Source organism: Setaria viridis, chromosome 3 (assembly GCF_005286985.2).
Source record: "Setaria viridis chromosome 3, Setaria_viridis_v4.0, whole genome shotgun sequence".
Taxonomy (NCBI): domain Eukaryota; kingdom Viridiplantae; phylum Streptophyta; class Magnoliopsida; order Poales; family Poaceae; genus Setaria; species Setaria viridis.
In genome coordinates this window covers 19969063-19995035 of record NC_048265.2, presented here as the reverse complement: position 1 = coordinate 19995035, position 25973 = coordinate 19969063, and the positions used below count along the sequence as shown (strand labels likewise).

General features: G+C 46.4%; 3 protein-coding genes and 1 long non-coding RNA gene across 17 annotated transcripts; 2 read left to right on the top strand and 2 right to left on the bottom strand.

Annotated features, from left to right (window-relative positions):
• Window positions 1-2481: 2481 nt before the first annotated feature.
• Window positions 2482-5884, bottom strand: LOC117849742 (uncharacterized). Its single transcript, XM_034731407.2, has 2 exons — window positions 5696-5884; window positions 2482-4537 (listed from the first exon to the last, which is right to left on the bottom strand). The coding sequence occupies exon 2, from the start codon at window positions 4507-4509 to the stop codon at window positions 2653-2655; it is 1857 nt and encodes a 618-aa protein (XP_034587298.1). The 5' UTR covers window positions 4510-4537; window positions 5696-5884; the 3' UTR covers window positions 2482-2652.
• A 2382-nt stretch (window positions 5885-8266) lies between these two features.
• Window positions 8267-9799, top strand: LOC117850906 (uncharacterized). Its single transcript, XM_034732795.2, has 2 exons — window positions 8267-9343; window positions 9463-9799. Exons 1-2 carry the CDS (start codon window positions 8383-8385, stop codon window positions 9507-9509), a joined length of 1008 nt encoding a protein of 335 aa, XP_034588686.1. The 5' UTR covers window positions 8267-8382; the 3' UTR covers window positions 9510-9799.
• A 1729-nt stretch (window positions 9800-11528) lies between these two features.
• On the top strand, window positions 11529-21463 carry LOC117850905 (nucleoside hydrolase 3). 4 transcript variants are annotated; one of them, XM_034732791.2, is made up of 12 exons: window positions 11546-11961; window positions 16963-17142; window positions 17302-17412; window positions 17522-17854; window positions 17933-18109; window positions 18181-18468; window positions 18641-18763; window positions 19303-19500; window positions 19605-19840; window positions 20021-20225; window positions 20339-20644; window positions 20958-21463. In XM_034732791.2, the coding sequence occupies exons 1-12, from the start codon at window positions 11782-11784 to the stop codon at window positions 21270-21272; spliced, it is 2652 nt and encodes an 883-aa protein (XP_034588682.1). In that variant the 5' UTR covers window positions 11546-11781; the 3' UTR covers window positions 21273-21463. The 4 variants fall into 4 exon arrangements, 3 of the variants coding, with proteins under 3 accessions (XP_034588685.1, XP_034588684.1, XP_034588682.1); XR_004639390.2 differs by lacking the exons at window positions 20339-20644; window positions 20958-21463 and having other exon boundaries at window positions 11538-11961; window positions 19605-19912; window positions 20021-20160; XM_034732793.2 differs by lacking the exons at window positions 19303-19500; window positions 19605-19840; window positions 20021-20225; window positions 20339-20644; window positions 20958-21463 and having other exon boundaries at window positions 11530-11961; window positions 18591-18729.
• LOC117850907 (uncharacterized) lies at window positions 20474-23982 on the bottom strand. 11 transcript variants are annotated; one of them, XR_011897801.1, is made up of 5 exons: window positions 23226-23982; window positions 22316-23126; window positions 22161-22240; window positions 20920-21412; window positions 20476-20611 (listed from the first exon to the last, which is right to left on the bottom strand). It is a non-coding gene; the product is annotated as an uncharacterized lncRNA (long non-coding RNA). The 11 variants fall into 11 exon arrangements; XR_011897803.1 differs by lacking the exon at window positions 20476-20611 and having other exon boundaries at window positions 20685-21412; window positions 22316-22429; window positions 22881-23126; XR_011897802.1 differs by lacking the exon at window positions 20476-20611 and having other exon boundaries at window positions 20685-21412; window positions 23226-23294; window positions 23649-23982.
• Between the last annotated feature and the right edge of the window lie 1991 nt (window positions 23983-25973).

The following is a 25973-nucleotide window of genomic DNA, read 5'->3' as shown; positions in this document are numbered from 1 at the left end:
ATCTTTGAAAGTATACATCGTCGAGAAGGTATATGCCCGGCCGTGTCGTGTAACTCATGTTCCGGAAAAAGCGTGAAATTCCATGGAACCATTTTTGAGTACTCCTCGGTGGCACCTGGCCTTATTTGCTTGCTAGTACCTCTGTGCTGATGAAGTATAAAGGACTACGACTGTGCAACCGGACAAGTACCTGCGCGATGGCTTCATGTTCGTGCCGAACTGGCGATTGCCGAAGCCGAGAGGGCCGAAGCAGAGCGCAGAACGCCGTTCTTCTTCGACGTGCGCGCGGCCAGTTGCGATGCTCTGGGCAGTGGGCACATTTCCGTTCCCAGAAACTCCAGCGTCCATTAGCGTATCTGGGGTTCGATCCCAAGCGGCCCCAGCAATCCCGGTCAGAAGATATGAAGCTAGGCAGAACAATCTCGCCGCGCTGCGCATCACGTGAACAGGCTGACCATGCCGGAACGGAGCGGGTAGGCGAATAACACGGTCCAACTCGAATAATCTGGACGGGACATCGACATGCACCCGCAGAGACAGAGCTCGGCGCTGCCGCGTCGGAATATTTGGCGCCCCCAGCCGCGTCCTCCCCTACTGCAACTCCGAATCGATGCACGTCGGGCGGGCGGCGACGTGAAAGGACGTGCGCCTCACCGCGGCCGCCCCGGCATCCCTGCTGCGCGTGCGCGCCTGCCGAACCGCCGCCCCCTATGAACACGAGCATGGGTCTGGTCAGACGCGGGGTTACTAGAAAAATGGGGGCCATGATTGACGCCTTGACGGCCGCGGCGCGAGCCGGGCTAGATGCACGCCTCCGTGTCCGCTGAGCACATCGCATTCGCTTCGGCGAGCAGCGTGCGAATCGTTCGGCGCGTCAAGTGGCGCCCCGCCAACTTGGCGGGGAGGTGAAGGGAATGCGGCGGTGTCTCCGGCCGCGGCGGCAGGTTTGGCAGAACGGGCGGAATGTTTGGCTCGACGGTTTATTCTCAGGCCGGATGCTGCTTCACCAGCCGATGCATATTTCGGGCATGTTTACTTCTTTCAGGAGGAGCGAGGTGGCCGCACCGGTTTTCGGATGGTACGACTGCCATCCAAACCAAATTGACAGATTTACCCAACGACCACCGGCGAAATTTTAGCATGCCCACACACAGGGACTGCGCACTCCAGTTCAACACTGACGTTGTATCAAAACAGTGGGGGATGTAGCTTTGGCCTGAAAATCTTGAGCTATTCGCTCAAACACATTCTTACATCATTATGTATGAGCATCAAACAAAAATCACAAACAGAAAAAGAAGCTTTGATAGTTGCAATCAAGTGCACGGCAGAGAGATTTCACAAAGGCGGCAGTAGCACAAGCTATCGAACTGAAAATTGAACAATCTTGTAACATAAGCTACCGGTTAGCAAACCAAATGAGCCTTTGCACAAAACACAGTGTGTCCTTCTGATGCCTTTAGTGTTTAGGCAACCCATGATGGCAACATCAAGTACACCCAAGAGAAAACATGGTAGCAATCATATAAAGAAAGAATAGTGTACCTCAAGCTCATCCCATCAAGACTTTAGAGCAGCAGCACCATTCATCCATACCATTGTGCATGCATAATTTGGAAAGTTGCAGGCAAGCAAAAAGATGACGAATGCAATTAGCAAAAGACAGGCAGCGCCACCATCATTCATCCATATTGTTGGACACGCTGATAAGCAGGTACCCACAAAGATAACAAACTTGACTAGACACTGACCTATATCTATTCTAGTCAGCAAAAGGCACCAGTTCAAATATATATATAAAAAACACCTCAGTTCCAGTAATAGCACCACAGTCAATGAGAAGGTTGGGTATGCTAATTACACCAGTAATCCCGGAGTACATTAGAATTCAGTAATGAATAAGATGGCCATACAAGAATTCAGTAATAAATGGTTGTGATGTCTTCACACATCTACTAAGTCTAAATGACTAAATAGGATGCAATGTCTGGTCCCATAGTTCACAGGGTAATGCAATTAATTTAGTATAAGCTCTGCTTTCGTATGAAAGTTTCTCACACCCAAGGCGCAAGAAAATTGAGAAACCCCAAAGATAAAAAAAAAAAAAGTAGCTCATCCACTGCCTAGATTTCATGGGAGAAAAATAACAGCACAGGACCCCAGGTGGATAAAACACAGGTTTATCCTACATAACTCTAATATAAGCTAGATACATTATTTTACCTCCTTTCTGGAAAATAAAGAAGTTCATATGCTAGTTTCAACGAAAACCCTAAGCACAAGTAAATCAAGAAAAAATAGTGCCTCTTTAGAATGACCCCAGAAAAGAGGCTGTACTTGAATCAAGAATAGTGATGGGCTAATGGAGCAAAACTGTGATGATGAACCACTAAGTAACTATACGCATATAAATAAGGGAACTCCTGCATTTCGGCCAAGACAGATCCAATTTTTCCCCTTAATTTTTCATGCACAATGATCTCGCAGAAAGATGACTTATCTCGGCCAACAGTCAAGATACACAAGCACGGTTCGATACACAAAGTAAAACTTTTCCAACCAACTGCAACTGAGACCAAAACAAGAAAAGAAACAAATGACATCTTTTACTTTTTTTTATTCAATGGCCTCTTACCTACAGGGTAGGGGGAACTAGGAAGATCCTCCCCTGCAGAAAGAAGGCCAATCATATGGACGAGGTGATGGAGCAGGATCCATTGGATGGTTACTGTCATGCAACCCAGCGATGCCTGCACCAGTCAGGTTCCCAGGTGCCCTTGCGGATCTGCCGCCCATGAACATGGTTGACCATGTGTCCGACAGCCGCTCGCTCTTTGCTGCTGGGTTCAACAACGTTGTGTCGACGCTCCAGTCTACTGAGGTGTAGTCATACGGTGCAAGCCCATTGGTTCTCCAATCAGAATGAGACAATGTAGAGGAGGATTCAGATGAGTTCCACCCTCTAAATGCCCCGAGTGATGACGCCACAGAACGGGAAGATGATGTACCTCCAGAACTCCAGGTGCCACCCCAACCATTGGCAGCAATCTCTATAGGATTGGAGACAAAACTTTGTTGATGGTTTGTATGTCCAAATGCCCTGGCAGAACTAACATTGTCCAAACTCATATTCCTTAGTCCATGCCCCAAGCCACCATTCAACATCATATCCACACCTGATGCACCATTTAAGTACCACTCCCTCGAAGATGGTTCTGATGCAAACATACTATGGCTGGTGGATGGTAGGCTCTGCTTGGTACCTGCGGATTGAGGACGCTGCATTACAGTTATTGACTCTCGCAAGGTTCCATTGGGCATTGCACTTTTCACCTCATTGCCTCCTGCCACATGCCGCATGTCTGACTTCAGTTGCGGTACTGTAACAGGCAAAGGAGATGATGCCACGTAAGGAACTGATGGAACCGAGCTGGCATTAAGACGCCTCTTCTCAGGTTGAACAAATTGTTGGCGGCCTATATCTGGCTTAATTGGTGCGGCCAGTGGCTGGAAGCCTTTAATTGCAGACTCCTTTGGACCATTACTATTCATCAAAAGCTTATAGTTTAAGTCCTTCTCCTCTCTCCTCATTTGCTGAACTCCTACTGAAGAAAATCCATTTGTTTGAGGCCTTGCAGGGTTCTGCGCAAGTACGACTTGCTGCTTGTTAGGCAAGCCACTTGAATCGCCAGATCCTTCAGGCTTAGGTGGTACTGCAGCTGATTCTTGCTTATGTGTCTTCAAGACCTCCTCAGCCTTTTCTAGATCACCCTCACAGGAAACAACTGCCCTTTCAACCTCTTGCTTTGTGCACTTGTATTTCGCCTCCAAGCTCGCAATCTTTGCAAGCTCATCAGCTATATCAATCTTCAAGTTAACTCCAGACTGTTGATCAGCTGCAAGTTGTTGCTTAGTTTCCTCACTGCCATCAAAGTTGCAGAGCCAGGTAACAGACTCCTCAACGCAACCCTCATTCTGTATAAGGGCCATCGTTGCTTGGTCTGCTGAGAAACCCATCGCAACAAGCTTCTGCGCGAGTGCCTCCAACTTTCTGGACATAAGGTATCCCTTGCATCGCTCATGTAATTCCTGGGCACGCCTCTCCTTCTGCCTTTGATGCTTCTTCTCATTCTTTTGTCTGATCTTCTCACGTTTATCAATATCACACCCAGGTACGGAGTCCACTCGAGACGCAGTACTGGTTGCTTTTTCCTTTGGATCTTCTGACTCACCAGAACAGCTACCATTGTTGGAGGCACAATCGAAGTCCCCTGTACCATGGGAGCTACGAGAATGCTCATCTATTTCATCTGTATTCCTGAATTTATCAATACCTTGGCTACCCAACAAAGAGGCTGATGGTTCCAGAACATGGAACTTTCCAGAGAGGTTGTTGTAAGAACCTACAAGTGTACCATTCCCCATTGGCTTTCCAGCAACCTTAGGTTGCTCTTTTGCAACTTTTGCAGCTGATCTGTCTTTCGACTTGGACTTGGATGCAGACGGCATTTTAGACAAGTAATTACACTGCCTTTACCTGTAATAAAATTTGAAGAAAAAATTAGCACTACAAGAAAGTATATGTACAGTAACTATCTTCCTCTTGGCAAATGAGGCAAGTTCAACCATAACAAATAAAGGATATCAATATCTTCAAGTAAAAAATTAACTGAAATTGAAAACTACAGAAACGTGCACGTCTCTGACTAAATATAAGAATGTCAAACAAGAATGCCAACTCAAACAGCCGTTAAGGAAACAACAACGATGTAACATTATCCATCACAGCTAGACTAAAAGCAATAAAGATGCCTGATGACCTGATCATACATGAGTGTCGTGCTGCTCGCTACACGACAACTAGCCCAATCTCCCACGGCAAAAAGCAACTTAAAATCAGACACATTTTGGCTCCACTTCCATTGAACATGCAACCTATATCCACTAATGATGTTCAATTTCAGTTGTTTTTCCATCTGCAAGAAAATTGTGCTTGTTTCGATCTCCCATGTCCCATAATCAAGCAACAGAGAACAACCTTGCGCGCATAGCAACAAAAAAAACTATAAAAGTTGCATAATCCGAGAACTCCGACTCATAGGATTGGCTCCGAGTATATTCGCTTATGTTCCCTTTTTTGTCGGATTATCGAATCAAAACAGGAACCTTAAAAGTAAGCATAACCAGAATTTTGGATAATTTTGGCTGCTAGAGCGTCTGGCATCTATTAGCCTCCAGAAAAACAGTGTTTGCATTCCTCATCCCCTGAATTCCAAGACCTAATCATCAGCCAGAAGATAACAAAGCAAAATTTCTCTTCTCACGAAACCCTACAGCACAATCGCCCTGCAATCCAACCAAGCAACCACCTCGCCCCCATCGAATTCCCCAGAAATTCTCGACGCGAAGCGTTGCTCGATGCCCATGCACGCTCGGGGCGCCCGCCACAGCCGTGCCCACCGCGGAATCACGCGATCCCCTAGCGCCAGCCAACCCGTCCCGCGGCGAAATTCCACGGGCACGCGGCGCCCGTCCACGCTCCCACAAGCGGCGGCATTCCCGCGCCCCGGCGGATCAAACCGTGGGGCCACCGGACGCCACGCCCGAATCGAATCGAACCGGCGAGGGATCAGAGGGAGAGAAGGGGAAGGGAGAAGCAGGGGAGGGGGAAGGGGCGGGGAGACGAGGAGCTTACCCGGCGGCGAGGGAGAGGCGTAGGGTTTTGGCCTGCGGGCGGCGAGGGATCGGGGAGGCGGCGAGGGATCGGGGACGGGGGGCGAGAGCCGAGAGAGCCTTCTAGGGTTTGGTTGGTTGACGCGGGTGCGCTGGGGTGGGGGAGGAAATGGAGACGAAGCGAGACGGGACGGGGCGAGCGAGACAGCGGGCGAAGCGAGAGGCGCGACGGGGAAGGGGGCCGAGGCAAGGCAGGGCGCCAGGCACGCCGCACGCAGCAGGCACAACCGACGAGCGATCGGGTTGCCGTCTGGCCTGGGTTGCGGTGCCGCGCTGGTCTGCTGCGTTCCGCGTGTGGTGGGGGTGGGACGGGGGCGCGTTCGTGCCTCGTGCGTACTGCGTGGGCGCGGATCGGGTGAGGGCGCCTGCTGCGACCGCGACGAGATCCTCACGGCACGGCACAGGGGCAGAGTTGGGAAATTGGATTGGACCACATGCCTGATTTCGAGAATTTTGGTGGGGATAGGGGAGATTTGGATTGTTGTTGGGTCAAGCCCGCTAGAAATATGGGCCTGACACAGGCCCATCCATGTGACATTTTTTTTTGGATCAAAGCTTTCATTCATTAAACAGCAGTGGTACATTCACTCTGTAAGCAGTACATGAGAAAGATCATAGGCTGGTCATGCCAAACATAACTAGGCCTATCAAGAGAAGCTAACTTAGCACACATGTGTGCAGCAATATTTGCAGAACACCTAGTGTACTCTAGGAGAAGGAAGCCAGGGGCGCCGCTATCTCTTCAATGTCGTCGAGGATTACATCGATTTGTGATCTCTGGTTCTTCCTGTTCTTCCACAGCGTCACCAGCTGTAGGGAGTCAGTTTCCACCAGCACTCGCGCGCTGCCCGCCCCATGCATTAGTCGGAGGCCATCCCTGTAAGCTTTTGCATCAGCGATTAGTGCTGATGCAACTGTCGGTAGCCATCTAGATGCAGCTGCATGAAAAGAACCATCCGCTCGTCGTATCACCACACCCGTAGCTCCTGAGAAGTCCTTCGCAGAGAACGCTCCGTCACAGTTGATCTTTAGTGTGACAGACGGCGAGGGCTGCCATGTCTCCGACCCATGACGAGGTTTAGGGATACGCTCCCCAAACCGGTCTGTCATTAAAGAGAGGCAAGCATCCAACACCCAATCTGTGGCTAGTCGATGTTCAATCGGCGTTTTTCCGTGGCGTCGATCATTGCGTGAGCTCCATAGGGACCACATTCCACAGAGTATAACTCCTCTTTCCTCCTCTCGGCAAAGTCCATCATCTAGGATGCCCACTGTCCATGTTCTCGGGCATAAGCGTGGTAGCTTGATCCTTGTCATTTCCTTTAGTTTCTGCTCGAACGATCGAGCTAGTGTGCACTCCACTAGTGCATGGTAAGAAGTTTCCTCAGTTGTTCCACATGCTTCGCAATGGCTGTCATCTCAATATGTTGGCGATGTAGGTTCGCGTGGTGAGGCATGAAGTCTTGAGCGACCCGCCACAAGAACACCCGCACCTTAGGCGGCACCTTAGGGGAAGAGTTGGGAAATTGGATTGGACCACATGCCTGATTTCGAGAATTTTGGTGGGGATAGGGGAGACTTGGATTGTTGTTGGGTCAAGCCCATTAGAAATATGGGCCTGGCACAGGCCCATCCATGTGACATTTTGTGAGGAACCCATCCTGCACGATGTGGCCTATGGGCTAACAAGTCAATAGATACAGGCCATTTCGTGGTCCAGTTGCACCAGCCAGTATGTGTTAGTGGCACAGGTGCATTTTTTTTTTCTGTTCCTCTTCTTTCTTCAGCGCGCAGGTAACGCAAGGTACAGCCCATAAGAAGACTTTTCCTTCTTTTTTCTGCTTGTTTTTTGTTGTTTCTGGTCTTCATGGTCAAATAAGTATTATACAGATTGCTTCAATGACAATCAACTGTCCTCACCTGATAGAACAATTCAAGTTTTTGAAAATTCGAACAATTCAATTGTCTTCTGCATGTCTATGGTATCTCAGAATGTTTTCAGTTATTCAGTTTTTCCTATTTTTATATTTTTGAACTATTTTTTACTGTCCCAACACCAACAGTATAAATCACTGTTTTACAATACAATTCAATTGTTCCTCTAGGGTATATGTGATATTTCATGATATATTTTCCATTTTTCAAACAGATTTTATTGTTTATTTTTAAATGATTCCAACTATGGAGTCTTAAGTGTTCAATTATCTTTCTTTTTTTTTCGAACTTCAGTGGTCTTCTTTTATTGCTCAAGCAGTGGCAAAAACACTGCTACATGGGCCGAAATGGATATATGTATAGTATGATGCACGCTTAATACGTACGTGAATCATCGCCGATAATTTGAATACTCGCAGTTTGTCGTGCTCCCCAGCCCCCACACTTGTGTTCAAACGAAATGGAAAAGAAAGCAAGAAGCGGAAAGCATCCGGGATGAAGAGCGTGGAATTAAAATCAAAAGATAGATAAAGCTAAAGCGCCGGAAAAGAAAAGCAAATGATGCCTCCCAGCTCTTCTTCAAGAGAAAGCAAGGAATCGATCTGTGTTAGCCTCGTCGCGGTTCATGCCATATACTCTTCTCCCCAGCGCAGGGTGTTGCTCAGTTCTCGCCACTCTCACTTCCAGCTGCATTGCGCGCGCACAGCGGCGGCAATGGCACCGCCGCGTTCGCACCTGCTGCCCGCCTTGCTCGTCCTATGCGCGTGCACCGTGGCGCCGCCGCCGGCTCCCGTCGCCGCCGCCAACGTCCCGATCACGACGTGCCGGTCCTTCTGCGGCAACATCACGGTGGACTACCCGTTCGCGCTCCACCCCGGGTGCGGCCACGCGGGGCTCCGCGACCTGCTCTTCTGCATCAACGGCGCGCTAATGCTGCACCTCCCCTCGGGCTCCTACCGCGTCCTCGACGTCGACTACGCCTACCGGGGCCTCACCCTTCACGACCCGGCCATGTCCGACTGCCGCGCGCTGGACCGCACCCCGGCGGGCCGGGGCAACGGCTTCGTCCTGGAGCCGTGGCGGGAGCCGTACCTGTCGCCGGACCCGGACAACGCGTTCCTCCTCCTCGGCTGCCGCGCCACCTCTCCGCTCTTCCAGGGCTTCCCCGACCGGCACCTCCCGTGCCGGAACGTGTCCGGGATGGGGTGCGGGGACTACCTCGCCTGCCCCGCGTGGGACGACTACTACGCCGGCGACGGGCGGCGGCGGGCGCCGGGCGACGACGCGTACGGCGACGCCGTGGGCGCGCCGCCCGAGTGCTGCGCGGTGCCCTGGGCCGCCATCCGGGCGGTGAACGTGTCCCGGCTGGAGTGCGAGGGGTACAGCAGCGCGTACAGCCTCGCGCCTGTGCGCGCCGTGGGCGGCGCCACCGGGTGGGCGTACGGGATCCGGGTGTCGTGGTCGCTCCCGGAGTCCAACCGCGGGTTCTGCGGCGCGTGCCGCGCCACGGGCGGGGCGTGCGGCCACGACATGGAGAGCCACACCGACCTGTGCCTCTGCGGGGACTGGAACTCAACCTCCAACTGCGACTCCTCGGCCGACGCGGCACCCTCGGGCGCCGCCGCCCGTTTCCCGCGCGCCGTCGCCGCGGTTCGCTGGGCCGTCCTCGCCTCAGGTAAAAAAAGAAAAGATGGATCGTTAGCGTGCTTGGATCAGGGCGCTATCACGCAGGCTCCTGTCCTCGCCATTCATTTTCTGATGCTGAGATTGTTTGCCGGTTCACTCTTGGTGCAGGATTGACATCACTGTGGTGGCACGCGTCGAAACCAAACCTGTGGTAGATGGTGGCTTCCCGTTTTGATCGATCGTCGACGACTGGTGTAGTGTTTTTTTTGCTGGTATAGGCTATAGTTGCTTCCAACAAGTTGTGCTTTGGATGATTTTGATTGCGGCTGTTGGGGCAACGTTCAAGCATTCCTAGCGCGGTAGCGCCTATAGGACTACTATTATTTTTGAGCTAGCGAATCGGATACCAAATTCTCATGTACTATACGTCTTGTATCTCTCTCCCCACTTATCTTCTTGTATGATGGCAATTTTACATGTCATGAAATGTCTCCGAATTCTCCTACCTCCTCCCATCTCCAATAACTCCCTACCGCCGCCGCCAACCGCTCAGGGCTCATGCGCTAAAGCAATCACCTTGAAGCCCCTACCCAATGCAACACCATCAAATTAAACCACATCCCCACCGCCTCGCATCCGCCACCACCACCGTAACGCACAGCTTTGCTGAATTGCACATTGGAGAAGCAGACTCACTCGAAAAGGCCATGCCAAAGGAAAAAAACATGTCCTAGTCAAATCGCTATGCATATTGGTAACATCCAAAAAATATCCTAATCAAATCGCTGTGCATATTGGCAACATCCAAATCGATCGGCGGTTTTGACTTTTGAGTCGCACATATCGGATCATAGCGAGAGGACCCACATGCCAACAAGACGTTAGAGAATCGGAATTACTACTACTTGGTTGAGGGTTAAGATTCTCCTTTCTACTTTATTTGGCAAAATACTGTTTGTGGCAAGTAAGGATTGAGTTTATGTCTTCTATCTCAATCTCTCCCACTTATCTTCTTCTATGATGGCAAGCTTACATGTTGTGTTACGTCTAATCTGTCTACCTCCTCCTATCTCCATTATCTCCTGCTCTCACCAAACCGCTGAAGCGCTAAAGGTAGTCACCTTGAAACCCCTACTCCAGCACTATCCAACCAGCCACGGTTGATCACGTCGCCACCAGGCCACCTCGCCGTTCCACCCTCACATCCTTCACCACCTCCACACTACTTTGCTTCTTTGTCCATCTCTTGATGCCCAAATATTGGAGGGAGCACTGCAGCTCAACCACCAAAACCCAAACCCTAACTGAATTGCATGCTGGAAAAGCACATTGCTAGAAAAGAAGGCTTTCCATGCAAGAGAAATCCTATACATTTATTTATGAACAAGAAGACATCTCCAAGGCAAATTGCTACACATGATGGCAATATCCAAATCGAATGCTAGGGAACGATCCAACAATATCTCCAAACGTATGTCAAGGTGGGCCCTCTGGCAGTGAGGCCTACGTGCCAGCGACTCAAAGTCATCTTGACGTACGCTAGAGAATCCAAACCACTCGTTTTGAGTGCTAGGGTTAAGAATCCTACCTCATTTGGCAATACTGTCACATAAGGATTGAGTGCCTTTTTTATGATATGCTGTTTCTTTTTGTAATAATGACCAGTCGCACTGATGTAGATGCCTGAATAATGAACTAATCCATTATCAAAAAGGATTGAGTGCTAGGATTGCTCACATAGTCTCCCCTGAACTAAGACGAGAGTAGATAGTAGATGCAGTTCCTGCCGTCGGGAGAGAAAAACGGGAGTCATTCTTTTCTTTGATCAGAACAGCTTGTGTGCAGTGTAAGATCGGCTTGGTTCATGGTCGGAGCTGGTGCCGTTCTTCCGCCGTCCCCATTCGGAGCGATGAGTGTCCGTCGTCATCCCGGCAAGCCCCTCTTAGCAAAAACGCTTTATGTCATTTACCACTTTCAACCCCCGTCCGGCACACAATGCAAGTACGCCGAACTAAATTCTCGCCTTTTTCTATGGTTGTTAACCCATGGAATTAGTCCCCTGCTCTCTCTAGGTGTCACGCTAACGATCACCCACTAGTTTAATCATTACCAGCGGCCAATCCTTTCCCATCCCATGCATGTCAGCATGTGTGTGGCAGTGTGGGCGGGGAATCAGAACAACACACACCGGGAGGGTTGCGTTGTGTTTCGGCCCCCACCGTGCCCATGCCCCCGCCACTCCGCCAGTGCAATGCAACAAGTGCATGCCACACTCACCAGGGGGCATCGATCCTGGGCCGCCGGTCAAGCATTTCCATTTTTTTAACTCGCGCGCATCCATCGTCTCCTCCATGATCCATCCACAACGCCTCTCCCCGGCCTCCTATTTAACACGTTTGCTCGTCTCCCCTTCTCTCCCCGTACTACGGGAACGGCCAGTCAAACCAAAGCTTCCAGCTGAGTCCCGATTTGTTTACTAGGAAAACAATGGTGTCGGTGGTGGTGACGATGCTGCTCCTGATGGCGGCGGCGACGGCGACGGCGGCGGGCGGGAGAGGTGGCGGGGTTCGGCGGCGGCGCATCCTCGTGGACACGGACGTCGACACGGACGACGTCTTCGCCATCCTCTACCTGCTCAAGCAGGACCGCTCCGAGTTCGACCTCAAGGTGCGCGCGTGACCAGAGCAGCTTTATGTACTGACTCCTCCCCCTGCTTCAAATGAACTTGCACACGCGCATGGCACACTGAGGATGCCAGAGCGGCGCGACGGTCGATTAGCTCGTAAGGTCGATCGTTCAAGGGATCGATCCCGTTCCGGCCGGCCTAGAAATCGATCGAGCTCCCGTACGTCGTCGTGCTCTCGCCATTGATACGATGGCTGAGAGCTTTCGTTTTCGTGACTCCCGCGCATACACCTTCTCCCTCCGCTCCCGGCCGTCGTCGTCGCCACTCCGTCCATCGCTTTCTTTCGCTCGCTCTTCTTCCCGTCCCATGGCCGGACGCCCGGACGTGGACGGCAATAGCGGACGAGGAAGGTGCGCGGTTCCGGTCGTCGCCGCGCGCTTTTTGTCCCGGAGCGCTGCACTTTCCGAGGCGGATAACACCGGTCGCTTTTCGTGTGCGTTGTGGAGAAAAGGCTTTGTACTTGAGGATAGACTATGGTTTGTTGTAGTAAGTGGGTGTTGGAATCGGAATAATTAGGTTGAATGGCCGGATGATGAAGAAGGGGTGTGTTCCCTTCAGCTATTTTGTGGAGCGCTCATGCACTAGTCATGTGATAAGAAGATTACTCTGATCCTCCTCCGGGGAAATATATAGGTGAACAACCAGTACTATAGGCAGCGGTTTATTGCCGTTTGCTCATTAAGCAAAAAACGAAAATGATGTTGTCGGTTCATGTTTACTAGAAACTCTCTGCCGCGCCTTTTTCTGGTTTTGGCCAGTGCTATAATGTTAAAGTTACTTTTATCATTTATCTTTTATGTAACAAATAATATGTTGCTAGTGTTTTGATCTTGGTATATTAGGTATAGTAGTTATAAGACTTGTGACAGAGAAATATAACACATATCACAGTGCAAATGAGGTAGAAGGACATGATAGGTAGCGAGTAAACTAGAATAAAGTAGGTGATAAAAAACGCTTGTGGTCCTAGGAAACGCTAGAGCTGCTTGGTTTTGATTTGCTTGTCCATGGGATGTGCATCCTAGTAGAAAAAAAAGTATTCTCATGTGCATAAAAGACCATTTTCTTTGCATTGGTTGTGTTTATAATAATTTAACATATATATATGATATAGTAGCAGTAATAATGTATGCATACTATGTATTTTTATATAGTATCTTTTGGACATTTGTTAACATGGTATATGCATGACATATAGATCAGATTGAGCAACACATAAGTCCAGTACATATTATTTTTGAAGCATAATGAAGTGGGGTTTTTCCCCCAAAGGTGGCATTCTGGGAAGCTTCCTCTTGTGATCATCAGTTTTTAAATAAATTTGATTTTTTGAAGATCACCACCTTTTTGAAGCTTCCTTTTGTAATGTCTAAATTATTTACTATAACACTTAAGCACTTTACCAACTGTACACTTCCAAACTTATTCATATTCCTGGAGTTCAAACACTCGCTATGGACTCTACTATGCTTGATCGGTGCACACTCAATATTTGGTGGAATTTGAACTTCAATTGCCATTTCTTACAAGACCTACAATGTAGCCACTGTTAGGAATGTAAAAATAACACTTGCCTCTTTTAGGAATTCTAGACGCCTGTACTTGTGAATGTAATCAAATTGGAACACATACATCACACACTACACAGCTGTCCAGTTTGAAAGAATTCAGAGCTCATTAGAAATTAAATAAGCAGGGTAATAGCTGAATATTTCAGCACTTGACCGTTGGGTATTCTATCTCTATCTAGTTCTCTACACTCAGCCAAGAATAGAGTAACAAGCAGTGGGCCAGCAGCTCTGCTTCGCTCGTCTCCATTGCCGCAGAAACATCATCACCACAAATCCCCTCCACTGAGCCGCCGTCCATCACTTCTTCCCAAGCCCCAAGCCTGCTACTGCAAAGAAGCTCGCCGGGAGGTCCTGTGTTCGCACGGTTGCTTGTAGTACCACTCCATCTTCCTACAGCTCGAACATGCTGCCAACTTCTTCCTTGAGTCTGGGGTAGATCGAGCTGTCAGCTGTGTCTCTCCACCAAATCGGCAGCACACGGCGAACCCGAGCCGAACCTCTTAGGCCTTGTTTAGTTCCCAATTTGGGAGTGGTAAAATTGGCATTTTGCCATAAATGCGCAACTGTAGCATTTCGTTTGTATTTGTGAATTATTGTCCAAACATTGACTAATTAGGCTCAAAAGATTCGTCTTGCAAAGTACAACAAAATTGTGCAATTAGTTTTTGATTTCGTCTACATTTAGTATTTCATGCATGTACCGTAAGTTTGATGTGATGAAGAATCTTCTTTTTGCATAGTGCCAAAGTTGGGAATTTGGGGTAACTAAACATGGCCTTAATTTATGTCAAGCTTCTTCAGCTTATTCTATATCCATTTGAAAGCTTCTCGCTGTGCGAATCCATCACATGAATGGCTGGAACTTGGGATCTCGTCGCCACCAGCCACCATTGCTGCCACATCCGTTTCAAGTGGACGACGCCAGTGAGCTGTCTCCCTTCATCCCGTCCATGATGCTCATGCTTGGAGTCTGTGCAGGGTCTCCAGGGCCCTGCTCGGCGCGCACCCACTCTCGATCCGCTATGCACCTCCCCGGTGTCCGCGCTTAGCACTGAGTCGCGCACCTCAGCGATGCCCTGGCAAGCGCTGACGCAGAGCTTGTCATTGTCGGCGAGACCCCCACGCGGCTGCCGGCCTCTGTCTCCTCATGCGACGGCGCCGCCGATGCGATGCGGCTCTCTGCGAAGGCTGTCCGATCCATGCGTGGCGTGAAGGGTCGCGAAGAAACCCGAGAGACGCCCGACCACCGTTGATTTATGAATGGACAGCTGTGGTAGCTCGATGACGTGGCCCAATGAGGAGGCTGATTTTTGAGGCAGGTTTCGGTCTTTAAAGATTTTTTTACAAAAAAGTTGTCGGTACGGTTCACTCAGTTCAAAAGACAGAAATGTCTGACCCTAGAAAGTAGCAGTGATAGTGCACTATAATTACCGGTTCAAGTAAAAGGAAAAAGAAAAAACAGTATTGATATTTTGTATGAGGTCCTGTTTGTTTCACATCCATGTTCTCCACATCAGACTATATAATCTAGCTTGTGTAGTCTGATCTAAAACAAATATTCCCTCCATCGTCCATAAATATATGCCCTAAACGTCATGTACCCGTGGACGGAGGTAGTATATATGTCTCAGATTATGGCAACCCACCAAGCGTCCTCTCCCAGCTTATAGATTATAGGCTAAACTATATAATTTGGGGCACGAAACAAATTAAACGGGACAGGGTTAGGGAGCTAACTATAGCTAGGTATTATTGCAGCTTTTCTTTGCCGCTACAAATGGAGCGGAAGCATACATGAGCATCCGGATATCGGTGGACTGAAAAATGCTTCCTTCTTTTTATAGGAAATACTCTTGTTCCTTTCAAGAAAATGCCATCTCACACGCGCTTGGCCAAGAAAGACCACAATTTCGTTTACCACAGTTTATTATTGCTTAGAGCATTATGCTCACGTCACAAGCATTCTTTCTTTGTCCACGATATCGGGCTCTTATCTTTGGTTACTCCTCTGTTCCCGTTATATTCTTGGGATTGAACATATGCCTCAGTTGCCTTTTTTATTTTTATATTTTTTTTATTTTAGTATTTTACAAAAATATATATCCTAATAAAAAATTATAAATCTATACCTATACCTCCGTTTGAAACGGCTATAGCTAAATGAAACGGTGGAAAGTGCACTGTAAACCTACCGCTAGTTGAACTGGCGGAATTTACCTTCCTTAGGTAGCACACTTTCAAAAAAATCATAACTAATTCATATGAACTCGGATGGAGATAAAATTTATATAAAAATTGTAGCTTTAGATGATATTTACAACTTTGTAGTTTAAATATTAGATATGAAACTTTTATCATTATTTAAGCACCAAGATGGATCCAAATGAAAACAGTTTAAACTACAAAGTTGTAAATATCATCGAGAGCTACAATTCTTATGTAAAATTTATCTCTATCCGAGTTCATATGAATTAGTTATGATTTTTTGAATGTGTACTGCCTAGTTTCAAATCTAAAATTTGAATTTTAGATCTGAAACTTATGTTGATTATTTGAGCATCAAGATGACACCAAATGAAAAAAGTTTGAACTACAAAGTTGTAGATATCATCGGTATCTATAATTTTAATATAAAATTTATCTCCATCCAAGTTCATATGAATTAGTTATGATTTTTTGAGTCCATATGAATTAGTTACGATTTTTTGAAATGGGAAATTTCGCCGGTTTAACCGGCGGTAAGGTTGAGATGCCCCGATGGCCAGTTCTCCTCCTCGCGATCGGCCGTTGGGAGTCCGTGACATGGGCGGCGCCGGTGCGGACGGTGCGATGGCGTGCGCGTCTACGTGCTCCCGCCGCCGCCTCTTGCCGTGCGGGTGCTTTCATTTCCAGCTGATGAGCATCTCGACGCCAAGCAGCTGGCTGCTTGGCGACGATCTTTAGACGGTGGAGCGTCTTAGCAACGGTGATTTGTTCTCTCCTCGGTAGTGTCGTATCATTGATTCGTTGAGCGCTCAGAAAGTACTCGGTGAAATGCCGGAGCGAGTTGTTCTGTGCGCCCTGTGCGATTCTTTGTTTGATTCGTGCCTTTAAATACCTAAATCATCTTCTGTCAACGGTCAACCTATACTAATATAATGCTGCTAGTAGTCCCAACATTTATGTCAAGGATAAAAACATTCTTCTCCAAAAATAATACAGTTCGATACTTTGGTCTGAATGGAAGATGTTACATACTTACATGATTGCAGTTCCTAAGAAAAAGAAACCAAATATGTTTAATTTTTTCAAAATCGGGCGTATTATATAGAGCATTAGGCTCTGAGCTCAGCAGGAATGCATTGTTTCTTCTGTTCTATTGTCCCAATCCAGAGTATAGAAATTAATTTGTTAGTGTTACACTTGATGCAGGCTATCACTCTCAGTGCAAACTCTTGGGCTGATGCTGGCCATGCCGTTAACCATGTGTATGATCTACTCTACATGATGGGGCGAGATGACATAGCAGTTGGTGTCGGAGGGGACGGTGGTATATCAGATGATGGTAGGGTTTATCCCGATGTTGGTGGTTATTTCGCGATAATTGAGCAGGTGCAGTAGACTATGCCGTCTAAACAATACCTTTTTTCTTTCCTCCGGAACCTAGCACTCTTGCCAATTCTCCTTGCCAACTCTTCACTCAGAATACTAGATTGCCATTTTTGCCAGGGACTTCAGTTTTTCAGTAGTTTTCTATGACTATTTTTCCAGGAAATGTCAACAGTGGGGGGTTGTCGGTACCGACAAACGATTCCGCAGGGGGGAAATGGCCGGTTGGATGTCAACACAAATTATGGAATCAGACGAGCATTTCTGCCTCAGGTACATAGAATGATTCATTCATGATCACCAAATTTTGTTGTAGGGTAGTTCAGAAAGACAGACCATAAATCATTATGATTTCTCTACTACTTTTTGGTTATTGAATCAGGGTAACCGGAGATACTTCCCTCTTCAACAGCCAACTACGCAACAGATGATGATTGACACCATATCTGCCGGGCCAACGACCGCCTTCCTAATGGGGACACACACGAACTTTGCACTTTTCCTCATGAGCAACCCACATCTGAAGAAAAATGTGGAGCACATTTACATAATGGGTGGTGGTGTACGATCACACAATCCCACTGGCTGCTGCCCCAAGAGCAGCATCTCGTGTGTGCGTCAACAATGTGAAGATCACGGTAACATGTTTACGGCTTACACCAAAGATCCATATGCCGAGTTCAACATATTTGGGGATCCTTTTGCTGCATATCAGGTGCCTTGCCTGCACACAGCTTTTTTCCTGTAATCAGATTTTAGCTTCTGAAGCTTATCTCTTCATTTGGTTTAACAGGTGTTTCATTCTGGTATTCCTATCACCCTTGTGCCTCTTGATGCAACTAACACTATACCAATCACTGAGAACTTCTTTAGGGCCTTTGAGCAAAAGCAGAGAACTTATGAGGCGAAGTACTGCTTCCAATCTCTGAAGATTGCTCGGGATACTTGGTTCGACAATCAATTCTACACAGTAAGTTATGTTGTTTTCTGGACACATCCACTGTTTGTTGGTTTAGCTTCATTCATTTTAGATGATTGCAGAATTACTTTATGTGGGATTCCTTCATGACTGGTGTGGCACTCTCGATTATGCGCAATGGTGAGAGGCCAGATGGTGAGAATGATTTTGCTGAGATGGAAGTGATGGACATAACTGTTGTTACATCTAATGAACCATATGGTGTTCGTGATGGATCAAATCCATTCTTCGATGGACGTGCGAGGCCAAAATTCAACTTACTCGAGGGTGGTGTACATAGTGGTCATGTTCTGACTGGACTAAACGATCCATTTTGTGTTATGAAGGGGAGCATTAAAGGGAAATGCCAGGTAGGTAACTTTAATTCGGAAAATGGAAATATGTTACATAAACATAGTAACCCGTTGCTCATATATGGGTAACTACAAATTTGAGATTTAATAAAGATTTATATGCATTTATAATCATGTAGAGTTGGGAGTCATGATGATATTTAACATGATGGGCCTGAATATTTACCAGGATGGATACACAAAAGAAGTGCAAGGTCCTGACTCGGTTGCTGCACTTGTTGCGGTGAAGGCAAAATCTAATAGAAATGCAAGCAGTCCTCTTGATAGAGAGTTTTTCAACAACTTCCTTGAGGTATTTGTTTGTCTAGCACTGGTTTAATTTTGTTTAAAGATTCTGCCTTTTCACACTCATGTATGCCATTTTAAGTTGCTAGTACCTGTTTAGATATTGCAACATGTCTACAAAAATAGTGGCGGGAGATTATTAAGAAAAATTCTGATTCATGTCATGGACCTGAATCTATACATGATAAATTTGTTGCTCTTGATGCATGCTTAAGATGACCGAGGAGAAGTCTTACATTTGCACTCATTGTAAGTTCTATTGGTTATTGAAGCCGCATCGACGAACTCCAAAAGGAGTTATGGGATGTAAAGTTTATTCTATTCTGATTAAAGATATTGTTGTGCAATGTTGGATTAAGTTCTCAGGACCACCAAGAGATGCTCAATCTAAGATGATTAGATGAGCATTGAGCAATGCAGATGTGATGTATTAGTTGATAAAGTGATATGGGGGTTAAGATGAATGGAGCAAAAAAAAGATTCCTTGCAGTCAGCACATGTCTGTTACTCTGTTTCTAAGAAGTCCTTTCCCATAATCTCATGCAGGTTATGAATCGTCCTGCATGCTCTGGCCGCTTCAACTTCACCAACCAGTTCCCCCACTATAAAGAGGTTATGTACAAACCTGACTTCAGAAATCGGATTAGAGGAATGCCTGTCATATTCGACATGGACATGAGTCCAGGTGATTTTATTGCTCTCTTGTGCCTCCTGAAAGCAAATATAGAAGCAATTGACCTCAAGGTCAGAATCATGTGTCCTTATCTTCCTTTCTGATAAATTCATGAAAAAACTTAAAGCAAAATAATATAGTAAAAAGTTTTATATATGTGTGCTTCCATATACAGGGGATACTGGTAAGTGGCAATGGCTGGTCAAATCCTGCAACAATAGATGTTATCTATGATGTTCTTCATATGATGGGTCGCGATGACATTCCAGTAGGACTTGGTAGTATCACTGCATTAGGAGCCCCTGAGCTTGGCTGTGAATACGTCAAGGCCATACCACATGGTTCTGGGGGTGGTCTTGACGCTGACACACTTTTTGGACTAGCCCGGATGTTGCCCAGAAGCCCCAGAAGGTACAAATGAATTGCTTCAACAACATCTATCACAGATATGCGGATACTAAAAAATGATTTGTATGCATAGAGGTACAGGTTTATTCAGATTCCTGAATATCAGAATAGGATGAAGGGTGAACATGTAAAGTATGAGTAGATGTAGAAAATGAAATATCTATTTCCATCTCTTTTAAACAGGTACACAGCAGAAAAATCAATGAAATATGGGACTCCAAGGGACACTGCTCACCCTGAGATGAGACAACCATTGGCGTTCGAAGTTTGGCAACAAGTTATAGCAGAGCTTAGACCAACTGACAAGGTAACCGTCCTGACAAATGGTCCTCTCACAAACATCGCTAACATCATTTTATCCGACACAAAGGCAAAATCAATGATTGAGGTTAGTAAGCTAGTTCCGAAAGCTTGTGAACTATATAATTATAGCTTCCCAGTGATATTGTTTGAAGAATAACTTGCAAGTTTTGTATGGCCTTCATTTTTCATTGGGCACAGAAAGTTTATATAGTCGGCACTCATTTGGTTGATGGCGAAGGAGAAGAAGGCAATCTATTTACTGTGCCATCAAATAAGTTTGCTGAGTTCAATTTCTTTCTTGACCCTAAATCTGCCAAGACAGTTGTAGAATCTGGCTTAGACATCACTGTCATTCCTCTGAGAGCTCAGCGCCAGGTGTCTTCTTTCGGAAAAGTCCTAAGATCACTACGCGGAGCTGAAAAGACTCCTGAATCGTCATTTGTGTACCGGTTGCTGCTGTTGATGAAGAAGCTGCAAAAGAACCACCAGGCATACAGTCACATTGTAAGTTGGCTTTACAGTTCTGTTCTAACTGACATAGGACTAGTGCACAAGAAATATCAGTCAATAACCAGACATATAGTATTGTTATATACATGGTGAATAATTCACAGGAAATCTTACTGATTGTCATCTAGCATAACAAAGCATTCAGAATCCTCCATTCATATGCAAACATTGCCGCATTACTCAGTGCCAATAAACACGAAAGTATCTATGTCTGCTATGCCTTTTATTTGATCAGTGCTCAATTAAATCACAGGCTCGATAGTAGCAACCTTTGTGATGTCTCCTTTTCTTTCTCCACAATTTGCAGGATATGTTCCTTGGGGAGGTCCTTGGCTCGATGTTCCTGGTTCAGCAGTCGCATCTAAATTACTCGATCACTGAAAAGGCCATCAGTGTTGGCTCCGGTCATGTCAGCATGGATGGCCAAACTATTCTTGACGAGACAAATGGAAAGCTAGTGAAGGTATTAGATCGTCTCCATTCAGACACTTATTACACAGAGCTTGCAAAGCTGGTTGCTACCAAGAATCAGTCTGCTCTTGTTGGCAGTTTTGATGAGCAGAAAAGAATGTGGAGCAAAGCAAACTACAAAGGCCGTGACGATCCCGGGTTTGTTAAATAGCATAGCATATGTGGGAAGGAGTAGCTCCTATATATTTTTTTTAGTGCTGCGCTGAAGTTGTACCTCCTTCGGAGGAACCTGGGCTCGCTTTGGTCCATATTAATGGTGCTTCAGGGTCAAAACTCAAAAGCCCTGAAATTCTAAAATGGAAAAGATAACTTCAAGATGAGCAGTGTAACAAAATTTGCTAATTCCGAAGCACTTGTGCAAGATCGTAAATTTTCATTAATCATCATCAGGTACTAGTAACAATGTCCGTGCGGCACGCACAGGCTATATGATTACAGGATAACAATTAAAGTTCTGATATGGATAATTCTTAAGTAGGAATACCAGTACCTGCACACCTGTGAAATGCATGACATGTGACAAACAATATGAAGGAGTATGCCAAGCATACAAAAGTGTAGCATTTTTTTTTTGGTCTTGGGTATTCATACAGCCACAAACGCATCTTTACACTAATTTTTCGCATTTCATCATATCAATGGTAACAAGTGCAAGCAGTCACTAAAGTTCAGTCTTAACCCTATCTCCCTCTCTCCGCTTTCCCTTCCCTTCTCCACTCTCCATAATTTTCTTTTATAATGCCTCTTCCTCAGTTTTATGAATAGCTCTGTTATTCTCTCCTCCCTTTCCCTCACCAGCCCAGGTCCCTCACCAGCCCAGGTTGATATAATTTAATGCTGCCTTTTTCTTTAAAAGAAGTCGTATAGATTTCCAGTAAACATAAATTAAGTAGTAGCTACCATAGGCCTTCATTCAGAATATAATGTCTCATTTGTAATAGACTTTGTAACAGAATTGTGAAAATTGGCAACAGGCCCATCAGATTGTCCTGCGAACATATGGTACAATAACACAAATGGCAGATGACGATTAGCTTACCAGTTAATAAACTTGATTCCGATCAATTGTGTTCTTTGATGGCCTGATGCACTGTTGGTGAGTGCCTACGCAGTCTCACACTGCAGTAAAAAACAATAAGGTATATATTGCAAACCTGACACCGAAGAGCAAATAAAGTATACAATATAATTCACCAGTGACATTATTCCCAGACCCAGAGTTGTGGATGGTCCTCACATGTGAGGAGCTGTTTGAATCATAGCACACCACTTCTGTGTTGATTAGCTCCTCGATTGGAGAGCTATGTTCTAGATAAATTTAAGAAAACTCAATCAGCAAGTGACCACAACTTGCACAGAAAGTTGATTCATGCATTAGGAAAGCAGATTCATGCCTTCAACTTAATTCACCATATATGAATACGAAACCGCATCCCTGCACACCCAACAAATGGACACCAGAGCCAATTCATCAAGCAAGCAGGCTTGCGCACATATGCCTTCAAAGAAGCTGGTTGGATTTCCAACTACTCTGTCTATTACCCACTTGATTTACATAAGCAATTGCCACCAAACTGTCAATTTCTCCATCATGTTGTTTGCATTGTATTGCATACAAAAGGAGAGAATCACATTTTTTTATTTAATTATTTCAATATTACCTAGAAGAAAATTATGTAATTAAGATCTATTTTCCACTTAAGAACCAACAAGCTTAGCCTATATCTCAAATTTATTTGACAAAAAATATAATAAAAACCTCTGGGCGGCATCTATTATCCTCGCCTCTAGATGAATGCTGTAGGAAGGTGCCAGTCATCGTGGATATGTCAACTGCATAATAATTCAGATAACTTGTTACCCTAATATGTTTCGATAGCAAGTAGCATTGTTCAATTGGTATAACAGTGCTGGTTCAGGCCCTTGCTCACTGTTGGTTCAGGCCCTCGCTGACTGTTGGTTCAGATCCTCACTCACTGTCCCTCCAAGAGCTCTTAAACTGTGGCTGAGAAAGCAACACAATCACCACCTAAAGAAAGACAAAAAAAAAGAACAATTTCTCTTGCCGGTGGTGGCATTTGAACAAACAAGTGATGTGCCTTACCTTAAGACCATGGAACCACTAAATCTGCAACTTGTTGTCAATGACATCCATTCCTACAATTTGTTCCCACTAAACAAATATCATATACCTTTAAATTAATTTAGTCTAGCATGTTACCATTAAAAACTATGAAAACAAGGTCCGACAAGAAGTAATTTCGATGAACTTATTTCTTTATCAACAGTCTTAATATGAAAACAGTAATGTGCAAGCTGGTAAGGAATATAGCTTCAGAAACCGGTGATACCAGTCTTAACAAATACCAGTGATATTGACCAGCACATGTATACATAGCAATCGAATATGAAGGCATTATTTGCTAGCTGGTAAGGAATATAGCTTCAGAAACTTGATTCGATTTCTTCAGCTTAAATAACACGCTCCAATAATCAATATTGAGAACCTGCAGTAGAGAGAACGAACCCGGATTTTGATGTTGCCACCAGTGCCATGGTCAGGAGGAGCCGGAACAGGAAGGACGGATGTGCATCTTGACGGGGGCCAATGATGCCATGCCCCGTCGATGTGGAGCACCGGCGCCTTTGAGTCAGGAGGTGGCGTTGCCGAGCCCGCGACTTGAGGACGAGGACAATGCCGTCGTCGCGGCCGCGTGAAGGCGCAGCGGCGAGACCAGCGAGCCCGGGATCCACAAAAGACTAGAGATGGATGGGGCTGCTGCTGCCGTCGCGTCTCCTCCGCCCGAGCATGGCCGCCGCCGAGGTTGACCGACTTTTTTGTTTTTTTCTTTTTTAATGATTCTCACAAATAGATCCCTGGCGGAAACATTTCGAAATATGGACCCTTAGCTTAACTTAGCATCAAGCATACACGCATTAGCGCCAGAGCCGCTGGCGTCTAGATCGTTGCGTAGCTGCTGACGTGTATGCTGACATGACGACAAGCTTGACGCCAGGGAGGATGGCGCCAAGCTTGGTTACACAGGACCAGCCCAAGTTTCGTTTTTGCCATTAGTCAATTCCCCATCGGGCCATCACTCCTACATGCCCGCCATTGCCCGCCGCTCGTCCCCGGCCGCCCGCCGCTCCTTCGCGCCGGCCCGCCGCTCCTCCACGCGTCAGGCCGCCACCCCACCACGGCCACCCGCCGCTCCTCCACCCAATCGCCGCGCCGGCCCGCCGCTCCTGGCCGCTTCCTCGTCTTGTAAGGTAGGTATAATAGTTAGATAGATAGTTAGATAGAATTTTCTTCACATGTAATTTTCTTTACAAAGTTATGTAGTTATTATGGTAGTTAGTTAAATAGTTATATACTTAGTTACAAAGTTCTTAGTGAATTGATAGTTACAAAGTTATGTTGGACTAAAGGAATTTTGTGTTGTTATGTGTATGGACTACATGGATAACCTAGTTAGTATTTATCATGGAGGCACCATGGAAAGAGATCATTATGGATATGTTGAGCTTGTTGAGATGCAAAGTGTGGCTGTGTTATTTGATGAGAAGTCTTCATTCAGTGAGTTGGTTAGAAGGGCTCAGGAGGAGTTACATTGCCATGAAGATGATGGCATCGTAGTTGAGGGTATACTTCACCTAGGTACCCCTCCCAACCTCCCAAGGAAGATGATCCCAATTCGGTGTGCGGACCAGTGGGAGAAGTATGTGAGATCGGTTATGAAGCGCCAATTCCAAAGTTTGGACGTGGTTGTGCGTCGGGTGTCAGTTGATCCCATCCCTCGTCGATTTTCCCCACCAATGGATCAGCATGCACACTTCAACCCTCCCGTCCCGGAACCTGTTATGGACGTGGAGGTTGCACCTACGGTTCCCGATGCTGAATCTGCCCCCAATGAGGTAGTCGGAGATACTTGTCGGACTCTTGATGCTGTGGCAGATCCTCTTCATGAGATCCCGTTGACACAGAATCATCCGAGTAAGTGTCTTATCCGCATGCTGGTTGTGAGCTAACCCCTTTCATTGCATCCATTTTTTCTTCTTTCCTCATATTTGTACTTATGTTGCAGGAGACATTCCTGATAATGTGGATGTGCCCCCAGTTGCTGCGCAAGTGCACTGTGAAGATGGATTCTGTGGCTCCAATAGTGTTGAAATTATGAATGATTCGTATGCATATGAGATGGGAATGGATCTTGAATCTGATGATGATCGCTCTGTTTGAGAGATGACAGAGAGTGATATTGAGAAGTTCAGGCGTATCTTTCCCGACCGCCGTGATCCGAGAGTTCACGAGTTCAGCGATCTTGCCATTCCGATCAGGCGTGTGCAGAAGGACATGATGATGAGCTCCTAGAAGCTCCTGAGGCTGGCCCTAGCATGGTAATTGAGAAGGGTAGGGTTTTCAAGGACCTCCCTGCATTGAAGAGGTGGTTGCAGGCGTTTGCAGTGATACGAAAGAGACCTTACAAGGTGTTGCATTCATATGCGGAGCACCGTTACACAGTTGTGTATGAGAAGGAAAGCTGCCCATGGAGGGTTTGTGCAAGGAAGTAAAAGGTAACCAGGAAGTGGAATATCACAAAAGTTGTGGGGCCACATAATTGTGCTGACCATGAGTTTAGAATGAAACATCTGCAGTTGACATAAACCCTCATTGCCAAGCGGTTGATGGCGATATTGCAGTTAGAACCCAACATGAAGGTTAGGAAAATTATCAGGACCGTTGAGAAGTTGTATGGAGGTTATGTGATAAGTTATGGTAAAGCTTTGAGGCTAAGCAGCGAGCGTGGAAGATATATGGGGACTGGGAGGTTAGGTATGAGCAGCTTCCGGT